This window comes from Branchiostoma belcheri, unplaced genomic scaffold (genome assembly GCF_001625305.1).
Source record: "Branchiostoma belcheri isolate BF01 breed outbred unplaced genomic scaffold, Haploidv18h27 scaffold14, whole genome shotgun sequence".
NCBI lineage: Eukaryota > Metazoa > Chordata > Leptocardii > Amphioxiformes > Branchiostomatidae > Branchiostoma > Branchiostoma belcheri.
The window spans coordinates 3023612-3038744 of record NW_017802824.1 but is presented as its reverse complement, the minus strand read 5'-3'; the positions used below and the strand labels follow the sequence as shown (position 1 = coordinate 3038744).

The 15133-nt window shown below is 41.8% G+C and overlaps 2 protein-coding genes across 2 annotated transcripts in view; both read left to right on the top strand.

The window, feature by feature from the left end:
* Positions 1–142: 142 nt before the first annotated feature.
* Positions 143–5217, top strand: LOC109464599. Its single transcript, XM_019761606.1, has 5 exons — positions 143–342; positions 932–1018; positions 1615–1701; positions 4162–4261; positions 5023–5217. The coding sequence occupies exons 1-4, from the start codon at positions 279–281 to the stop codon at positions 4242–4244; spliced, it is 321 nt and encodes a 106-aa protein (XP_019617165.1). The 5' UTR covers positions 143–278; the 3' UTR covers positions 4245–4261; positions 5023–5217.
* A 7053-nt stretch (positions 5218–12270) lies between these two features.
* The window catches only part of LOC109464711, a 4238-nt gene continuing 1375 nt past the window's right edge, over positions 12271–15133 (top strand). The window contains exons 1-4 of the mRNA XM_019761772.1: positions 12271–12450; positions 12905–12940; positions 13208–13282; positions 13825–13899. Coding sequence (XP_019617331.1) covers positions 12381–12450; positions 12905–12940; positions 13208–13282; positions 13825–13899 — 256 coding nt within the window. The 5' untranslated portion in view covers positions 12271–12380. The remainder of the gene's footprint in view (positions 12451–12904; positions 12941–13207; positions 13283–13824; positions 13900–15133) is intronic.

The following is a 15133-nucleotide window of genomic DNA, read 5'->3' as shown; positions in this document are numbered from 1 at the left end:
TCGCCTTAAGGCTAGGCGTACAGATCAGAGAGTGGACAAACATCAATCATGTGTGATTCAGTCTTCTCTCGCGGCCTCGGCAACGATTTGTGACGTCAGTGTCAGGTTTGGCCACACGTGAATACACCCCAAAAACTCTAGATCGCATGCGCAGAGGCAAGATTTAGAAGTGTTGTTGGGAGCAGACTAGTTTTAAGATCGGCTCACAGCCAAGTTCGAACAGATCACACCTCTGACTCCAACTGTACGGCTACACTGTCTGGCGGACCGCGACCAACATGAAGACTGCGGCCATACTGGTGGTGTTGGGGCTCCTGGTGGCGGTTGTTTTCGCCGGGGAAGGTGTGTATTCATCCGCGGTCACATTTATCGATCTTCTGCCGTAAAACTTCACTGGAAACAAAAAAAAACCGACCGTCAAAAAGGATGGATTTTTTTCTGTCATGCGACAGCTAAATGTTGTGACTCATATCCAAGAAAGCCCTCAGAATGCCCTCAATGTACTTGTTGCAGCTACCGTGGAAATGAGACCGGGCCCTATATGTAGAGCTGAATAGCAGTAATTCTAGTTTTGCCATGATAATCACTATGTTAATTTCTTGCAGTTTTAACCAGTTGACTGTACGTGTAACAAGTGGTTAGGGTTTGACGCTCTCATCGCCAAGGCCCGGGTTTGATTGAAAACCAATGCACTGTACCGTACAGGGGTGAGCAGAACGGAAACACTCAGAAACATTAAGGGGGAGTCGAACTCTGGCCGCTAGCTTGCAAACGCAGCACCATACCCGCCAGGCCAAAAAGCCCAGGACCCGTCAGCACTTGAAACCTCACTGTTCCAACTAGTAGCGATGTAGAAACACCAACCTACAGTTAGCGGAGCGACCCTAAGAAAATTTTACCGTACTTAAAGAGTTGTTATTTCTTATTGCAGCGAACGAAATACTCCAGAGCCAGCTCGAGAAGCGAGACTTGGATAACCTGGAGAGGATTGCGGGCGCCGACAAGAGTCTGTTGGAAGGTACGTCGACTATACACGACCTGTAACTAGCGTTTGTTTGCTGCGCGTTCTGATTTTGAAACTGTGACTTTAAAACGTTAATTCTGCTATATTAAAGTTGTAAGCCCCTGTCACACATATGTATGTCCTCCCGAACACTGCCAAATTCCCCCCAACCATGGTTAGGAGTAGGTCGGGAGCAAGGTCGGCTGTTGTGCGGCGAGGTAGTCGGCTACTGTTCGGCTGCGCCAGCCGAATGTTTCAAAATGTTCCAAACATTCGGGAGTGTGGAGGGGGTTGGAGCATGGTTGGCTGGTGGTTGGGAGTGGGTCAGGAGTGGTAGATGTATAATAGTCAGTCATGTTTGACTCAAATTTAACTAAAATTTGATTTGATCGGTATCGGAAGGTAGGCGTAGCCTGAATCTGGCCGGGCTAGTGCTCCCGAACTTTAGCCAACATTTTGGTTGGTTGGTGGTCTGGGGAGGGTTCTGAAATGTGACAGGGACTGTACTTGTTGAACAGAAAAAAAATACTAGTCTACGCACAGTTCTAACACGATTTATATTAAACTTACGGTAATATTAAATGATGATTATTGTTTTTTTTTGTCTTCAGATGTTGATTTCCGTAAGGAGGCGGGGAAGACCCTGAAAAGGATCAAGCGTGCTTCTAAGACCATGACTTCTGAAGACTACATGAAACGTACGTACACGTCTTCATCACTTTTACTTCTCTAAACTATAAACCTTATCTAATGGTATCTAATGATTAAACGCTACATGGGATGCTACATGGTACAAATTCTTTAGCATGAACGTTTTAGAACAATCGACGCATACTAATATTTAATGTATTTAATAAAGAGACCTTTGCGAGTTCTGAAAATATTTTAGAACAGCTGACTTGATCAGTGAGTATTGGGCGCTATGCCACGGTGAAGTAAATAAGTAATATTGTGTAGAATATCTGCAACTTTTGTGCAAACTATTGTTAATAACGGCGCAGTCCACAGATTGGTCGGCGTGGCCATTGCATGTTCTTGTCAAATAAACATCATTTTTATTTGGAAGAGAAGAAGCTTAGAATGTACACTAAGGCTAGTTCGTCAGGATATTGGGAATATTTTTCAAGTCTTCTCTCTAACATTCGATGTGTAAACCCTAAAACTGTAGTTAGTTAATTAGTACCTACTCCGGTCGAGCAAATGACTGTCCAAGGCGAACACAGTCCCCGGGCCTTAGCAATCAACCCTTTCTTTGGCACGGTGGTCTTGGTCGGACATATCGATGTCAGTAAGTTTTACGACCCGACCTGAGGAGGTCAGACTAGCGGGGACTACGCCCAAGTGTACCGGCGGCAAGTCCGGCCCAACCCCCGAGCGGTATCCCCCTTCGGAGGGAAAGAAACCACCTCCCCGCGGCCGGACTCCCTTGGCAATTTTACTCTCTTTTTTTGCCGAATTCTACGCTCCGTATTCCCGTAGAAAGGCCTGGTGGAGGTTGGTTATCCCCCAGGACGTGCGGCGATATCCACTGAAGCCCCTGTCTCTCACACAGCCGAATAGGGCCTCCCGAACACTGTCGAAGTCCCTCAACTATATAGTTAGGAGTAGGAATAAGTACTTTGATTGCTAAAGGCATCCAATGCAATTTCAGGGCGGCAAAACTGGATTTCCAAAGTCAATTTTCTCTCAGTTTTCTTGTCATTCTTTTTATGTTATGAGTTGAATCAAGCCTATCCCATAGCATATTAATATCTGTGAGACAAAAGTGCGAAAACCATGGTTGGGAGTAAGTCGGGAGCAAGGTCGGCTGTGGCGGGATAGTGTTCGCCTGGGCCAGCCAAATGATGATTAAAAACGTTAAAACATTCAGGTGTTGACAGGAGATTATGCCATGGTTGGCTACCCTCTACCAGGCTTCAGGAGGCGGCTGGAAGGAGTGTAAATCGGCCAAATAGAGAAATAACAGTTTGCCGGCAAACTGTTCTCTTACCGCGGACTAACTACCCCGGCATGTTATCTCTCTATTTGGCCAATTTCCACTCTTTCCAGCCGCCTCCCAATGCCTTGTAGAGGCTAATAGTTGGCTGGTACATGTTCAGGAGTAAATTAGCTGTGTTTTGGAGCTCAAATTTGACTCAAATTCGATTCGATTGGTATAAGAATAGTAGGCGGAAACTAAATTTGGCCAAACTTCTCCCGCACTTCAGCCAACCTTGGTTGGTTAGTAGTCGGGGAGAAGGTTCTGAATGGGTGACAGGCTAAATGCAGCGCCCCCAGCGATAGAATGTCTGGAGACAACAGTGGCCCATTTGTCTATCCGTTTCCTTACACTACTTATCTAGACATGGCATCAAATAAAAAGAAAAGACGTCGCACTGGCGCACCCTAAGATTCCTTAAATGCATTTCAAACAATGAGGGTTTTCATCAGATTACAGAGTCAGATACTGTAAGTTAAATCTTGAATACAGGTCTTGCCCGTCCACGTCGACACTGTAGAGGTAAATTTGGCTGTGCCATTCAAACGCGTAGTTGCTCTTACGTCAGGACCAGGGCTGATATTTTAGTGACTGTGGAGTTGGATTTACCTATTGGCGATAAGTGCCATGTGGCGCCGGCAGTCTTGATGTTCAAAGGACGGTATTAGGGAAACGTCAATCTTCAATCAAGGACGTTCGTGCTTCAATAGACACTACACTGATTGCGCAAGACATCCAATGCGATTTTAGGGCGTCAAAAACTGGATTTCCAAAGTCCATTTTTCTGGTCATTCTTTTTATGTTATAGTTTTATCCAATCCCTATCCTACGAGGCAAAAATGTATGCGAAAATGGATGCTTGATATGTATCGTACGCTGGTTCTAGTTATTTATTGGTGGTACCCCAAAAATAAAAGGATTCCTGATGTACCTTGTTTCTTGGCTATTTCAAACACTTCGTCAAGTGCGAATAATGATGGCATATGGCAGTAAATGTCCATATTAGACATATTTTCTCATCCAGAAATTTTTCGTTTTTATTTTGCTGCCCTGACATTATTGCATTGGATGCCTTTAAAAAACAAACTCTATACTAGATATTGATAAATATACGGTCTGGACAGTGAACGTTATCTGTGATTAAAACCGCTATTTTCTTTTTTCCTAATCTTCCCACCAGTGCGTCAGAGTGTGGCTAGGTTCGTCGGACCGCAGGGAGCAAAGAAGATCATGGCTTTCACCAAGATGCTGAAGAAGAAATAAATGCGCAATTCGCAACGGTGCGTGGTCGACTAGTCAACACTTATAGGCCATGTTGATTTGATTATATGGATGACATCCACGCGCGCATGAATTTTAGTCCGTTTCCCAAAAAAATCGACCATACTGTAAATCGTACAAAGTCGTTGCAAAAAGAGCAAATATATGCCGTAACTTGAAAAAAAAAATTAAAAACGACACCTATATCGCAGAATGCCAAAATCAATTTCAAAGGACAAGAAGAAAATGTGAAGGAATGAAAATGAAGAGTATGTTGTTCACCATGCCAATAAAATAGAATATGTGTGTTAAGTCATTTGTTCAACCTTCATGACCACCTAGATTTCATAATGAAGGCAATTTTTTTGTTGCTTAATTTTTTCTATTTGCACGCTCGCATCAGTTTTGGGGTTCCCAGAGGATGCCATCTATATAATCAAATTAACATGGCCTTACCTTGAAATATAACTACACATTGAGATAACGTATAACAAGGGACACGTTCAAAGCAACATAGCCGCTAGCTCCACCATGTAATTGTACATTCTGATACGCAAACTTTAGCAGTTGTTTTTTATTCTTTAGTACGTAAACATAGGCTTCAGCGTTCAGCTACTGACGTGCATTTTGTAAAGGGAGAATTGGAGCGGACTAGATATAATTATACATGATTGTGGACGACACGTTGGACCACCAGAGTGTACACACACACACTGGAATAGCCCCAGGGAACCGTAGTCTCTAGTCAACTCATTTTTCTTCTGCTCTTGTCTTTCTGCAGATTAACAGCGAGGGCAGCCATCCACATGTCCGCGCCATCCACATGTCACGCTATCTTTAGTTTGATCGTTAAGTTTTGAGTAGACTCGAATACCCAGTTTCCAGCCTTCTTTCATAGATGTACTCTTATGCTAATCTCCAAGCAGATGTTTAGGTGGCCGCAAAAGACAGTATCAAATTGGCCAGGCAGTATCCATTGGCCAGACTGTATCCATTTGCCACCAATGGATACTGCCTGGCCAATTTCATACTGTCTCTTGCGGCCACCTAAACATCTGCTTGGAGATTACTCTTATGCTTAGTCCAGCTACCCATTTCTGTTCCTAGAAAAAATGCGTGAAATCGCACGACACGTAAAATTGTTGTATCAGTTCGTACATTAATTGCCGTACTATTCTGATGACAATATAGTAAAATCTCATGCATATAGTCATAATTCTCCAAGTATTCTTACGGAATTTCTTTGTTAAAACACGGGAAAATTACACTAGCTGCACGTACAGCAAACGTTCTGTTATCGTGCATGAAAGCAAAGGTCAAAGAAATTTTATCTAGTTCAACACACCTATTGTGATATCGCTACAATTGCCATTATCTCTGACGTATATGTGACTCTCTAAGTGTAGTGAACCTTTGTGTAGATGTAAGTCGGCATCACCTGTGTTTGTTTACAAACTGTGACAGTGTCCAGGTCGAATAAAACTGCTGCCATGACATGTTTTGTGTCTGCTAACTTCTTTTGTATTGACGGGGTGTGCTATCTCGGGTCCTGGAAGTCCACAAAAGCTACACACAATCTGACAAAGATACAAATTGAAATACCTTTAATTTCATGCATCCAAACTTCGTCGCCACTTCATTCCATGGCTAGGTTTGAAAGATACTCAACTGTATTGGATTACATACAGAAAAAAGTGATACTAAAATACTAGTATATTAATATTTCAGGTTGTTTCCGTAAATTAAAGTTGATACGTCTAGTATGTTTCTATTCAAGAATACTAGATTCTCTAACGAACTCAAGTCAATCTTGCCCGCACTTTTGCCGATAAAAAAACTAGACGTTGGACAGGGCAAGGCAAAATTATTGAAAACCCCCTACACGAAACGTCTTAGCAGACATAAGAAAGTTTTTCACCAGGTACCCAGGGATGTGAAGAAATCTACCAAGCTTTAAGTATATTAATTCTAGCTAAATGTCAGACATGGAGTCGAGTTTTTAAGCAAAGGTGTGTGAATCAGGGATCAAAGTTAGACAGCATTTTGTTACGCAGTTAATTTTGGTTTCCAAACGTAATGTATGGTTACAAATAGATGTTGGACAACTTTACAAATGTAGGTACTTCTCCTGCCATCATACATTACTTGATAATATTTGGTCAACGTTGTATCAGAATGACATAAAGTGCAGTAGTAAATCCCCTTTCTCTTCTTAAACATCTAAATATGATTGAAACATATATATATGATATATAACGGGGGGGGGGGCTAACATCCGGGACGCTTTTTCACCCGCTCAAACCCACGGCGCTCTATCGCTAGTTGTCAGAGAGTCGTCAGGTTTTGATGACTGAATTTTTCATCATTTGTGTAGAGAACATACTAGAATAAGAAATGCACCCATACTGTTCATGAGCCCTTCACCCTCCGCGTTACAAGCGTCAAACTCTGTGAGACTGAGAGTGTTCGTGGATGTACCTTTCGTGAATGGCCGACGCTAGACAGTGTGTCCTAACTTCGCACGTTTTTGTAGTTTTGCTGTCTTTAGACCTTAGTGATGACTTCAAGTAGACATAAATAAGAACTGAATTCTATCATATTTCAGCTTTCTTCTGATGTTAGAATTGCGATTGTGTGTACTTCTTGTCTTACGTAAGTAGGGTTGTATCGAACGCAATCAGTCAGCGTTTCGACGTTCTAAAAACCCGGCTTACACAATCAACACGGTCGTAGAGGAATCATGGGAAATGCAGACGACAGTAGTGTTGACGTTGTTTTTCTCGGGTCGGTTTTCTACAAAACAAACAATCAGAGACCGAAATTTCTACTGTTTTGCAAAACTTTATGTTCTTATGTATGTGTGTAGCAGTTGTGTGACTGCTCGGCAAAACTCGTATTTTTCCGGGCACGAGCGGCCGCTACGAAGTGACCCTCTTCTTAGCGCCATCATGATTATTGGGGAAATTCTGTTTTTCGACAAAACAATAAATAACTACTAGTATCTAGAACTATACATTGCATGCAAATAACACCTGTATGCATTGACTATGACTATTTTACTTTTTAATTGGCAAACTCAGTGACAACAAACACGGCGTACTTTTGCAAAATAACATCAGTAAAAATCCGTCCGAACTTATGGCACATCCGAACTTGATAGCGAACCCCCCTCCCCACCCCATTGATTCAATCGTTACACGCGCGACTCTCATGGTATGTGCCTGACATTTAAACAGCTGTATGACCCCTAACCAAATTAGGGCGGACCCTTGCCTCAGATAATTGTTCTACCCTTTCACAACACAAAGGAAACCATATCACAATCATCCGGTGCGTCCAACTATGAAAAATCAAACAAAGGTTATCCTAAGGACATAGCAAGTAAATTGCATGGATGATATCCTCCTCAGAATCTAAATCTAATGCGATAGGGCGAAAAAACAAGGCAGGCAAAAAAACAAGATTCCTGATTTTTTTTTTAATCTTAACATTATACGCCTTGTTGAACAAGAAACGATCCCTATATTGTGCTAAGCTTACTGAGAACTATTGCATCATCCATTTGTTTCTGAAACAACTTTGAAAATAAAAGGTTTCCAATCATTGTACAAATGCGTCGATGAAGGTTAGACATCCAGGTAATACGATACGCCAAAAAATAGTTACTCAAGCAACTGGATATGATTTTGAAAACGTCAGACGTTTCAGCTAGTATCCACTAGCTTTCGTCAGTGACTGAGAGACCAGAGGGGAAATGCAGGGTGTACCAGTCTTTGTCTGAGGGTTTAGTGAGTTTTGAAGTTAGTGGCTATGTTGAAGTTTTGGAAGATCCGTCGGAGTTTCTCAGATACTCCTTGGACCATTGTACAAATGGTTTTGATTCAATGGGAACATCACATGTACACAGCCACCATCACATATAAAAGGCATAAATACTTCACCTCATCGATTTAGTAGTAGTAAACACAAAACAATAAATCGGAGACTTGTCTTGTCTCCCCTCTTCATATTTATCTGCCATCCACGTTTCAGCATGGCAACAGACATCTTTGCCCATTTTCGGCATGTTGTCCACTGTCAGGGGGCAACTTTTTTTCCCGAAAATCAGGCGAAAATTAATGCGCGCGCTGATGTCATACATAAGAATTACTTGCCGTGGCCTGATGTAGCTTTACATAACTGATGCCGTCGAGTTGATATAACTTTCTTATATAATATAACATCAAAGTCAACGTTTGAACGAAAATATTTGATGATGTAAGCGTTTGGTCAACTGAAACTTTACGTACTTCTATACCACAAAGCGCAGTTGACTATTGGCTACTTTTCACATATATAACACGCGTACGATCTAGCCAGGCTTCAAGGATGCTGTACGTCCTACTTTGTGTAACCCTATTCATAGACCCGAGGTCGCCCATTGATTCTGTGTTCTGAAGCCTTAAGAACAAGATTAATACTAATGATTTGGACCTTCATAAATAAATACACAGACTTGAAAGAAAATCATAATTGCCTAAAATTGGTATAAAGACATTAACAATTATCAATGAACAGCTTAATACCCAAACTAATACACCTTAAATACTGGTCTGCAGAATTACGCAACATACATTAAAATCAGATCAGGCTTGATGAATGTTGACTTGAAGCTACAGTCTGCAGTTCCTGTACCTTTCGGTAGATGTCGTTGCATACCTGTAGTTGCAAGTGACATCTAACATTAATATATTTGTACCAAATGTCTCCCACCTAGCCTGACCTACAACATGTACATTTTAATTAAAACAGAGGCCCGTAAACTAGATGACATTTGCGGGTGAACAGCATATCTTCTTGTGATGCAGCTGAAGAATGGAGTTCTGTAGCTATTACTGATTTAGTTCCTACTATTGTTTAGAAAAGACCATGCTGAAAAGCATACTGACGGAGTTGACTTCAAGGTTCAGTTTGTCGTTTCTGTTGATTTCGCTAGATGTCGTTGCATATCTGTCGTTACAAGTTACTAGTATCTCTTCATGAACCATGCATGAACACATAACATTTGTACCTTCATGCAGTGGCCTACAACATGTATAGTTAACTAGTTACATTTTAATGCGTCGGTGAAGGTTAGACATCCAGGTAATAGTGAAGATACGCAAAAAAAAACTGTCATCAATTATTTGCATATCAACCAATAGTTCCTGCTCATAAACCCGCATTTCTGCACAAGTTCTCTATTGTCACTGACTAAAAGTAGTGGATGCTACCTGAAACGTCTGACCGTTTCCAAAATCATATCCAGTTGCTTGAGTAACTGTTTTTTTGGCGTACCTTATATTTCAATGGTACTACTACGAAGTACCTGGTAAAGAACTCCAAAGACATATACAGTTGCTTGAGTAACTTTTTTGGCGGTATGTTATTACCTGGATGTCTAACCTTCGCCGACCTAACTCCAACTTTATGGTTGTCAAAGTTTTACCTTAAGATTAACAGGCATAAGATGGAGTCCCTGGTGACCTATTGTACACAGACTATGCTTCATAGCGCGGTCAGTCACCTTAGGCCACAGCAAGTAATTTTATGGATGACATCAGCGCGCTCATTAATTTTTGCCTGAATTTTTGAAAAAAAAAAAAGAAATTTTGTTGCCTTCTGACAGTGGTCAACATACCGAAAATGGGCAAAGATGTCTGTTGCCATGCCGGAAGGTGGGTGGCAGATAAATATGAAGAGAGGAGACAAGACAAGGCTCTTATTTAATGTTTTGTTTCTTATTTTGACGCAGCGATATGTGATGCTAACTGTGTATATGTGATGTTCCCACTGAATCAAAACTATTTGTACAATGATTGAGTCGAAATTTTAAAATATAGGAACCTTGTCTTTTTGCCCTCCTTGTTTTTTTCGCCCTCTCGCATTAGATTCGGAGTCTGCGGAGGATGTCATCCATAAAATTTACTTGCTGTGACCTTATGGAACATTCCATATCGTGGTCAGATGTGACATGATTAGGAGTGTAACGAAGTGGAATGCCTGTCTATCAAACTGCATATGGTTATGCAATTTTGGTATCAAAATTAGGTACCAAAAAACGTACGTTTGGGGGTTTGGAACGCACCAACCCCAAACGTACGTTTGTTGGTACATGTACCTAATTTTGATACCAAAATCGCATAACCATATGTATGCATGTAACGTAGTCGTACTATCTATCCGAACGTTTTACTTTATAGCTTGGTACTCGTTTATGTCACACATTGACCAAAGAAAATGTGACGTATAGACGAAAAACGTGACTTTCTTGACGTATGTAGTTTTGACATGCACATTGCCATAATTATCTGCACTCACACACCACGCATGTGAAGACAATGAGGAGTGGGCTTGGTGAAACAAAACATGCGAATCCACGGGTCGGTGGATGGGTGGGAGGAAAACGTTACATGCGGTGCTGCTGGCCCTCTGGCATGCTGTTATTACTGGCATCTGCCCTACGGTCGTGTCTCTGGTCTATAGAACAGGAACTGACCTCTATAACATGTTGGGTAAGGGGTCATGCTGCGTGCTGCTAATTCAGTGATTTTAGCTCTCGCCAAAATACTCGCAATGAGTGCTTATTATATTTCAGTCCATACCATGGTATGGATGAAATATATTGTGTTCTCTGGTGTTTCTTCTTCTCCTTCTCCTCCTTCTCCTCCTTCTCCTCCTGCCAAACAGTCAAAGGGATTCAACTCCGCCATCATTCGGCCAAATGACTTGAAATTTGGCATGGAGGTAGAGTGGGCCAATACCCCCAGGCGTTTTTTTCATTTTTTTGATACATGCCTTTGAAAAATTTTTATGAAGGTTTTTTGGGGCATTTTTTGCCAAAAAATGGATTTTTGGATCCTGAGCCCTGGTTTTACAACCAAATGATCTGAAATTCGGTATAAGGGTACCTTGAACATGTGTCTACAGAATAGCAGTCACATATTTGGCATACACCACTTGCAAATGACTCATTTGGAGGACTTTAATGGCTATTTTCAGCAAAAAAAGGGCCAAAAGTGCTGTACCCGTTCCATGTTCTATCTAAAGAATGGCCGGTTCCATCCATGGAACACGTGTTCCATTGCGGGTTACCTGAGGTCACATTGCACGTAAGCCATGCGGAATGACCCACACATTCAATTTTATGTGCCTAAGACCTTCAAAATGTATCAAATCTCATCATTGTTAGTATTTGCATACCTGTAATAAGACTAGTAAAGCTTTCGAGATTCAATGTGCTTGATCTTGCATCTTTGTTCTCAATTACATACCTACTACTACTACTGTATATAATTCATTTATTTGAGAATCTTTGCCAGTTTTACACTGGGGTAAGTTTGGAAAAGTCCACTTTTGCGTGGGAGGGAGATGGACTGAAATATGCTGTATTTGCTCCCAAGCAAATGTCGGCCTCTCTAGTTATGTTCCAGTGTTACCATAGGCCAGCCTGAAACTACCTTCTCTCACGAGAGTACCAAGATGTCTTTATAAAAAAAAGCTTCTTGCCCCAGGCTAAGATGGGAGCGGCAGTTATCTTTTGTTCTCTCGTGACGCATGGGAGAAGATTGTGACGTCTTCACCAGGGAAATAATGGACGGGATTACAAAGGGATGTAGACAACTTTTTTCACAGGAGCAATTAGCATGCAAATGAATTCATCTGTGTCAGGTGCCATCTGTGTGTTAAACATGTGTATAGATTTCTTAGGACTTTAAATGAAGTAAACTTTGAATTATGTCTGAACCTTATATCATATACATCTTCCCTAATGACCTCGAATCTGAATGAAAATAAGTCTGCAGGCTGATTTGAACTTCTCACGAATAGACAATGCTTCACACAATCTTTTGCCCCGGGCTATACCTGGGAGTACCATTCCTTTCTGGTGACGGTAAAAAGGGGTAATTTTTGACGTGAGACTTTAGACACTATAATTACGTATTACGTATGAAAAAAAAAACGTGAAATCGCATGCGCAGAACCCAAATTACAAAGAAAAAGTCAGACAAGTTGTCACGGTGATCATACGACCACAGACCTCTCTCACGAACACACACGTACGAACGTCCTGTGTCCATCCTTGGTGTAAAGTAGTACTTGTTGAGTCAAACGGGAATCATGAAGACTACAGCCGTGCTGGTGTGCCTGGCTCTTCTGGTGGCCATAGTGCACTCCGCTGCCGTGGACGGTAAGTATTTATACCACATAGGCGACAATTTGGTCTCATGTGCTATGTTCTTTTTATCATGGAAAAAGTTGGACATTATATATTCCACGGATTACCCAGAAGAATTCAAACCCCTCAGACATAGTTTTAGACAATTTACCTTCTAGAATGTAGATTCGCCGCTTTTTACGGAAGTTTCTTTTCACTCTTACCTGCTATTCGTCCTAAGGCATGAACTTGTAATGAACGTTACACTATATGTAATTTTTAAACATATGCAGCCGGCATCCAAACTAGAGAAAACTGCCACACCGCGACTACTGAAGTAAGGTCGAGAACGATTGCGAATAACATATTTGGCTAAAGAAATTCTTGGCCACAAAGTCCGCACGGACTAGGTGTATAAGTTGACAACATTAAAAGCGATTCTAAAAAGATGGTTGATTTGAAATATCTACTTTTTCCTTCCTTACAGCTGAAGCTGCAGCAAGCAAATCGAGAAACAAGCGTGGTAAGTAGACACCATAAATTACAATTCTTGCCTATTGATATAATCATGGTAACCCTTTTTCAACTGTCTTGTTGTTTGAAGAGTTAACCAAAGGGAAAATGTCACATTCCTTTTTTAACTCACGGTGCTTGTTTAGTCAAAGTAGCACAAATTCTTTTTAACATGCTCGCTCGATCCGAGGCATGTTGATTGATACCTGTTGATTATGATAATACGACCGAGAACAGCACTAAAAGCGAATTCCAAACAATCTTCTTTTTTTATCAGCGGCCGCGGGGAAGGCTTTGACTGAGTTGGAGGGCACCTTGAAGAAAGTGCGCGGAGACCATAACCTGGTCCACGGTAAGTAAACAGAGGTGTCATTGTTTATCGATCAGTGTGAGACTCAAGCGCGACTAGTCCAGCGGGCACGGATCTTTTAGCCTCGCGGTTAGTCCGTTGGGTTCGTGAGTTTGCGACCTGCCGGGTTCGAATCCCGGGAGCCAGCAGACTGTACTACGCGTCTCTTCGTGTTTCAATGAAACGAAATTCTAAAAAGAAAATGGGACGTAGGGTAACAGTGGGGTTCAAGCTCTTCTTACTGACCAGTCCAAAGGATCCGGACCTTTTAGTCTTTCGGTGTACCGGGTTCGAATCCTGGTAGCTAGAAGACTGCAGTACTTGTGTGTTTAAGTTGTGTCGACAATCTGGATTCGTAGCGGCTTGCTCGGTTGTTCAACTGACCCAACCTCCATAACATCCCTTGTCTAATCCATTTCTTCATTCCCACGTTAGCAGAAAATCAATCAATTAGATGTTGTCAAAGTATAGATACGAAAGCAGGTTTTAGAAATGCCATATCGTGACGCATATTTTTTTTTTTTTTTGTTATTTTGATACCACAGATGCTCATGTTCGTAAAGAGCTGGGGATGGCCAAGAGGGCAGTCGGGAAGATGAACCATGGGCAGAAGAGGGCAGGTACGTATTAGGCAATCACCTGTGTACACACTGCGGTATAATTACTCGGAGGCCGCGTGTGTGTTTTTTCTCCGTCACTTTTCATGAAGATGACACCGTAACATGCAATAGTTAGAGCATTCCAAAAAATATCGACAACAAACGGCACAGGACCGGTACCATGTGCAACAGCTGCCATAAACTACACATTGAAACCGTAAGACATAACCACACTCCCCTGGAACAACAGACTTGTCGATACTGTAATTTAGATAAAACAGAAGATGAACATCATTTTGTAGTATAGAATGTAGTCTGTACAATAGTGAGAGAATTTAACTTTATATGCTGTTTCCCCACTTTATACCGGTGCAATAGCTCAATTGGTAGAGTGCTCGCTTTGTAACCGGGAGGTCGTGAGTTCAAACCCCGGCCGGGTCATACCAAAGACTTTAAAAATGGTACACACTTCTTTCTCTGCTTAGCACTCAGCACATAGGAGAAAGTGTGTGGGAAGGTCAAACACACAGCACTACCAGCGGATCAGCCCCCCTGCTGTAGTGCATTGCACAACTGTGTGTCGCCCAAGGGCTACAGAAATGGATATGGGCACCACCCTACGCTCTGCATAAGGGCATTGGAGACTTTCCTTCCTTTCCACTTTATACACTTAAGTAGTATAGACAAATTCACTTTTCTAATGAACTTAGACAGACCTCTGATTCTTAATGTTGGCCTCTCAAGCTAGTGTGGCCTCTCCCCCATCTGTGGCCCCTTCTATGCTCCAGTTCTTGTCTTAATTTGCCCCCATCCCATTCCTGTGTAGTGGTTCAACTGGTTCTGTAGCTGTTTGTATTTTCTTCATACAATAGTCTAAACCCATTGGGAACAATGATTAAAAGTCTAGAGATTACATCTAATCATAGACTACAAACGCCAGAAATTGTTTGTCAAGGAATTGCATAGATTTTGAAATCCAGTTGCTTGAGTAACAATAATCTTGTATATCTCATTTCTGGTAACGTTACATGTATGTATAACTTTCATAGACGCATAGACTACAAATGCCCCCATGGTACTTAGCCTCCTTCGCAGACTTGTAGGGCGGCCGCGTTATTTTTTTTCGGTGAGCGACGCAAGTTATTCCGCGGAGGGCCGATTTTGCCGTAGAGGGAGTTTTGCCACGAAGAGAAGGTTTCGCGCCCCTAACAAGTCTGCTTGCAGTCGGCGACCAAAAAGGGCTATTAAAAAGATT

Excerpts from the sequence above, each read along its gene's own strand:
- LOC109464599 (XM_019761606.1), top strand. The coding sequence starts at position 279 with ATGAAGACTGCGGCCATACTGGTGGTGTTGGGGCTCCTGGTGGCGGTT. Across the intron at positions 343-931 it reads GGTTGTTTTCGCCGGGGAAG|CGAACGAAATACTCCAGAGC; the intron begins GTGTGTATTCAT and ends TTCTTATTGCAG. Across the intron at positions 1,702-4,161 it reads TTCTGAAGACTACATGAAAC|TGCGTCAGAGTGTGGCTAGG; the intron begins GTACGTACACGT and ends TCTTCCCACCAG.